This window comes from Typopeltis vanoorti, chromosome 3, assembly GCF_054136105.1.
Source record: "Typopeltis vanoorti isolate ZY-2024b chromosome 3, IOZ_Tvanoo_1.0, whole genome shotgun sequence".
In the NCBI taxonomy this organism is placed as follows: domain Eukaryota; kingdom Metazoa; phylum Arthropoda; class Arachnida; order Uropygi; family Thelyphonidae; genus Typopeltis; species Typopeltis vanoorti.
Window position 1 is genome coordinate 57840154 of NC_143551.1, and position 6773 is coordinate 57846926.

The 6773-nt window shown below is 30.2% G+C and overlaps 1 protein-coding gene across 3 annotated transcripts in view; it reads left to right on the forward strand.

Annotated features, from left to right (window-relative positions):
* The window catches only part of Nf-YC (nuclear factor Y-box C), a 211168-nt gene extending 207071 nt beyond the window's left edge, over positions 1–4097 (forward strand). For all 3 annotated transcript variants that reach the window (XM_090415626.1, XM_090415627.1, XM_090415628.1), the window contains exon 10: positions 3690–4097. In XM_090415626.1, coding sequence (XP_090271752.1) covers positions 3690–3866 — 177 coding nt within the window. In that variant the 3' untranslated portion in view covers positions 3867–4097. The remainder of the gene's footprint in view (positions 1–3689) is intronic.
* The last annotated feature ends 2676 nt before the right edge of the window (positions 4098–6773 follow it).

The following is a 6773-nucleotide window of genomic DNA, read 5'->3' on the forward strand; positions in this document are numbered from 1 at the left end:
AAAATTCACACATATGCCACAGTAATTAACTTTTTATATGTGAATATTTTGTCTTAAGTATCATAAGACATCATCAGTACAGTTATTAAATAACAATAGGAATTACATTCAAAAAAACATTATGGACATGCTTATTGGAATCCCTCAATGTATACAGTAGCATGTTTAAAGGTTAAAAGCTATTAGGCTGTAATTAAGTTAAATTAAAATATAACTGATAAATTTATTTTATACAATTGAGGATAACAATTTCCGAGACTTTTGGAATAGTGAGACAGTCATTCCAGTTAAGATTGGGTCTGTGACGTAAGCCTTCAGCATTTTCCTAATAGTTTTTAATCCTTAAACACACTACTATATACATAGAGGGATTCCAATGTAAGCATGCGCACTGATGTTTTTTTGAATGTATTCCTATTGCTGTTTAATAACTGTACTGATGATGTCTTATGATACTTAAGACAAAATATTTACATATTAAAAAGTTAATTACTGTGGCATACATGTGAATTTTTAGTTATGAATACTCCACACCATATAAGAAAAAAAAAATATATATATATATATATTGCCTGCTTTTTCTTAACAGTTTTTCAAAATCATGCTGAATACAATAAATATTTAAAAGGAAAAGACTTCCCATCTTTTCACAAGTCTCAGAATACCAAAATAGAAATTGTATGAAAACAAGAAGTTATGCAAGTCAAAGCAAAGCCAACCTTATCATTGCCAAACTTGATAAAATATAACAAAATTATTAGTAGCTTAATATGGATTCCAAATACTGTATAAGGTCAGAAGACTGAGTAATTTAATACAGGATGTATGGTTGAATTTTATGTGAAAAAAAAGACAATGTGATGTTGTCTTTCTTTGCAATATACAAAGCACTGCCTTATGGCTGTTTAACCTATTTCCTGAAAAAAAAAAAAAAGTGGCTTGCTATTTGAAGAGGGACATGCAAATACACTGGCCTAAAAAGTGATTACGGGCAAATCAGCTTTTCAAGAATACCATGTGAAAGTATTGTTTGAACAGGTTCTCAGCAACACTACTCTTTTCCTTCTGAATGATGCAGTACAAGAATTGTAGCATTCCATCCTCTAAATTCTAAATCAATACCACCATTCTCTTAATGACATCTATTTTCTAAGCTGTTAATTTTTGACATTTTATTTCCTCTTTTTAGTTAAATCATCATAGTAATCTACTCAGTATATTGAGAAGGTCATTATCATTTGTGGTGCTAATGAGATAAAATAAATTTGTGTAAACTGTCTATCATATCTGTCAAATGCAGATATTCACACACCAGTTTATGTCAGAAGAAGCTGCCATCTCTGTTAACTTTATCTTTACCTAAACAAGTGCTGTGGTAAAACTATTCAGCAACAAATAAAAAATAAATTATACTTGCCAAGACATCATATTCTTGTTAATCTTTTATCTAAGTGTTGTAAGCAAATTTTGCATGTAAAATATCTTCACGAACCTAGAGTGAAGATACTTCACTTCCAAGACCTAATTGTGAAAATACTTCACGTGCAAACTTTGTTTGCTACATTTGGATAAAGGATTACACAAGATATAATTTCTTTTTTCATTTGGTTAAAAGTATAATTACTTTTAACAAATAAAAAAAACTTTCTGCAACAAAAAACAAACTAATGAAATAATATATATACTAAGTTGGCTTATTTCTTGTAGAGAGGCATGATAACTAATAATTAAGGAATTGACAGCATACATTAGAAATATAAATTAAATAAACTTTAATATACTTAAACCAGTTATCCACAACTCCCCCCATTCACAAAAAAGATTACTCTAAATCCATCACCATTCCCTACATCCAAGGCACCTCGGAAAAAATCAACAAAATCTTAAAAAAACATGACTTGACCACTTGTTACAGACCACACAGAAAATTGGCATCCCTTATCCGCTCCACTAAAGACCAACCACTTCCCCTAGACCTACCTGGTGTATACCAGGTCCCTTGCAGCTGTAAATTGTACTACTTTGGCCAAACAGGCAGGACAGCAAATATCAGAATCTCAGAACACAAGGATTACATCCGATTTCACCAGTACAGCCACTCTCTTGGATACTCACCACGCTCTGGATATTCACCACAGTAATACACCTGTCAATTCCTTAATTATTAGTTATCAAGTTGGCTTATATATTAAGCTTAAGTATAATGTATCACTTGTATTTTTTTTTTAAATTATCAGAAATGGGACAAAAAACTGCTATCTATACTAACTTAAATATACATAACTGCTACAAGAGCTATCTTTATACATTTATATGGAATGTCCTGTAATACATTGATTATTGCAGTTAGCAATATATTGTATGTTACTACTAACATCAGACAAAAAAAAAGCATTGAAAATTTATAGCGCATCCTTATCTTTTTATCTCTGACTATAGATTAATAAAATCGATACACATTACTGGAAGATGTCTAATGCAACTTTTACAGTACATCACGACTAGTGACATAAATATTACTTCTAACAACTCTGCAAAACATACAAAAGTAGCCATGCTGTACTATACTTATTTACAAAGATTGATTCAAATCCTGTCAGTGCTGATAGGAATTTACTATGCTTTTCAAGTGAGACTCATTAGATTTTAGATTTTTATAGATTTTTTTTTGGTATTTAATGTATAGATTTTTTCTTTCGCAATGTTTGTTGGTAGTTCCTTCATGTTATGCACCCTAAGAAGACGAAACTAGTTGTGCAGTTTATTTTTTATCTCTCGGCTTATAGTCATTTAATCTATTTAAAAAAATATATATATACATATATATATATATATACACACACACACACACGCACACACACACACACATGCATACATAAATCACTTAATATATCTGTTGAAATTAGATATATTAAGTTGGATTATGTATTTATTTAGTTTAAGTATTATCATTTGTATTTTTTTTTAAGTTATCAGAGATGGCAGAAAAAACTACCACACACACACACACACACACACATATATATTTCATATAATAGGTTTTCAGCTGTTGTACATGTTTTAAGGAAAATCTTATATGACTATACAGCCGAATATTAAATTAGAATATAACTAATTTATTTTTAAAGGCACTGCTAGTTTCATCTTTTTTCTAGAAGACTTCATCAGGTGCATAATGCATAGAAGAAAGAGATACATGGAAAAAAAAATTTACTTTGGTACATTACTAAAGTTCTAAATTATTAACAGATAAGTCATGAAAACATTTTCTGTTTCTATAATTATACCAATTTCACTGGTTGCAATCACAGTATATGATTTTCATAATGATTATTCTCATTTGACTATTTTATTGCAAAAAAAAAAGAAAAACAACAACAAAAATTTATTAAACAGTTGTAATATATACCATCATTTAATATACAATTTCATAAATATTACAAAAACAGCACAATTTGGTTTTCTTGTAATAGTATATTTTTAAGCATTTCATATACCTCTAAAGGTGTGAGAGGGTAAGGAGAGAAAGAGCTCATAAATATGTTCAAGAGACCTTTCAAATGAAAACCTGACTTTGGGAAGGGAGAAAAGCAAGTCACATCTAATAGCTTTATTGTCTGTTTTGTTTCCTAAGTAAATTTCACTTCATTTCACATGACTGAAATGTATTTTACTTTCTTCTCTTTTAGACGGTCTACCAAATTCAACAAATGCCTCAAGCAGGTCAAGTTACTGCTACAGCCACTCCAGTATTCTTGACACCAGCTTCTGTAGCAGGTGCCACAACAGCTGTACAAATACAAACTGCCACTCTATCCCAAGCAGATCAAACAGAAGATGATCAACAGGCCCAGCAACAACAGTGAGAAAGAAGATAGTGTTTTTATTAAAGCAGGAAAGTCTCGTTCTTTGTGAATATATACATTAAACCTTGGGTGTGTATATATATATATATATATACACCCAATATATATGTATATATATATATATATATATAAAACAAGAATAGCTCTGGATGACTTTTGATACTAGTACTATATGCTGATCTCTGACAGCACGCGTTTTTTCATAAAATAAATTTGTATAGTCCGTCTTGATTCAATTTATTTTGTTTATTGGAGGTGGGGAATTGTAAAATGAATACTTCAATATAAACTTATTTTTAAAAAAAAGTTTCTGGAATATGGAAGCAAAATATTTGAATTGTTTTAAAACAAATTTTTCTACTATTACATATCTCTTGCCATTAAGTTTAAATATTAAGCCACTTCTTAAGGGATTCAAATCAAGGATTTTGGTAAGCCATTATTTAATAATGCATATAAAATTAATTGTTGGTTTGCAAAAATCATGCTAATGAAGCTTTTGCTTTTAATGCTATACATGCATTAACACAATGAAACAAAAATTGCTAACAAATCTATTACATGTCTTAATAGAGTTTTATATATATCAGCCACACACACACACACACTCTCATATACAATAGCTAAACAAAAGTCTTGGGAAGAAAGACTAGTAACAGTATAAAAGCTACACATGACAAAATATTCTGGAGGCTATTGAAAAGATCTGAAATAGAAAAGAATGCCATAAAAGATATCAGAGATGATAAAGGTCACACAAAGATTGTAAAACTTAAAGAATGTTAATTGAAATAAATTGCAACAGAAGAGTAGTGAAAAATATTTGAGAGAAATGCATTCAGGAAAAAAACCCGCATAAAATGTAGAAAAGCAACTAAAACAGATGATATTTGATCAGAATTGTGGAAGTTTGAATAATTCAAGAAAGGTTGGGTAAAAAGTCAAATTCCAGATTATTGGAGTTGAGGCCTCCTAGTACCCATTACTTGTAAAAAGGGAATTAGACTGAATGTGAGAATTACTGAGGAATTTTCCTAGATGTTCAGATAAGATGTAGGCAAGCATGTTTGAGAAGAAGCTTAAAAGATATTGAAAGAGAGAGAGGGAGGGAGAAAGCAACTTGAAGCATAAGCTGGGTTCAGGAAAAATAAAGGATTATCAAGATCAGAATTTTTTTACTTTAAGACAAATAAAAGTTACATTAAAAAAAGTTAAGAAATAATGAGAGGATAACAAGATTCTGTATTTAAGTTTTACAGATCTGGAAAAGGCAATATAATGTGCATAAAAAAAGCTCTTCAAAACACTAATGAAAATGGGACAGGGCAAGATATAGCCTATACTTAAGTTCAGCTGTGTTAGAACTGATCTTGACTGTTATTCATCACATATGAAGCGCACTATGAAGGAAAGTGGAAATAAAAGCCTGATATCAAAACCTGAGATATTCCAACTCATTTTTTTACTTTAATTAGATGGTACTATATTCCTAAATAAATTCAGCACAGTCCTCAGAACTCTAAACTGAACAGCAATAACTGTTATAAATTCGGAATGAAAATTGGCAATAAAAAAGCAAAGACTAGAAACATAGAAAACTTATACAATGTGTTAAATATTTAGATACGATTTTTAGTGAAAATTACAAATCGGGTTTGGAAAGTAAAGTTGGTATACAGCAATCCCTCGATTAGTGCGCCTAATGCATTCTTTAAAACAGGCGCATTAATCGAAAACGCACTAATTGAATATAATAACCTATGGGAAAATGTATAATTCATTCCTCAGATTTCTTTTTTGACCCTTAATTTTTTTATAAAACAATTAGGGTATGTCTCAGGGTCTAGTTAAAGGAAAACCATGAAGCTGAAAGACAATAAAACATATTCAGAATATAAATTTTATTATTCTTCTTCTCAACAAAGAATTGAGCCAATGTAATTTGGCGGGCATTTTGTTTCTTTTTTTCATACAACCAACAGTATGGCCCTATTGCCTCTTCTACAAATTTTACTGCTTCTCTCTTCATCAGGGTCAGCCTCTAAGCATTGCTGCTTAAAAACTTCGATTGTACGAAAAATATTTTCAAATTGTTTCTGTGAAATCTCTTTTGGCTGACTATCAGTGGTTAAATTTTCTTCATATTCTTCAGGATCTTCCCGCTGTGCATCTAAATTTAGCAGGTCGGAATCACTCAATTCTTCAGAATGAGATTTAATTATTTAATTAGATGTTATCATTGAAGGGGAGAAAGAAATTAAGTATGAATTAGTCACCATCACGCAAAATCACGTGCTTTATAGATAAAATTTCCCAACTGTTATACAAGCAAAATTAAAAAACTACAATGATCATAAAAGAGAAGTTAATTTTCCGATGTGTAATAATAAACAACTCATCCCAGAAGACGGATTGATTACCCTGTTATCGGAATGGAGTCTCCTTTTTTGTGAAATGCACAGAAGTGTTGAAGGGTCTCAAATCTGTGGGCATACTATAGCAGACAACATAAATTTTGGCGGTAAAAATTTGAAACATAGTGTACATGGAAGTAGTGTAGAATGCCGTTAAAAATAACTTTGTAAAATGTTTTTAACTAAATTATTTCATTCTGGTGAGTGATTTTTTAAAATAGTTAGCCATGAAAATGTATAAATAGAAAATTTTTAAAATCTGTAACATTTATTTTTAAGATGTATATAGGTGCACTAATCGAGGGATTACTGTAGTGGGAACCAAATGAATAAATTCATATAAAATAGGAGAGAAATTAATCAAAAAAAAAAAAAAAGCACTAAACTAACAATATATACAAGACAGTGTTTAAACCAATTTTAACTTATGGGTCTGAGAGCTGGGTTAGACATAAAACAATTCATGAAAGCTAGAAACTATAGATATGAAAAA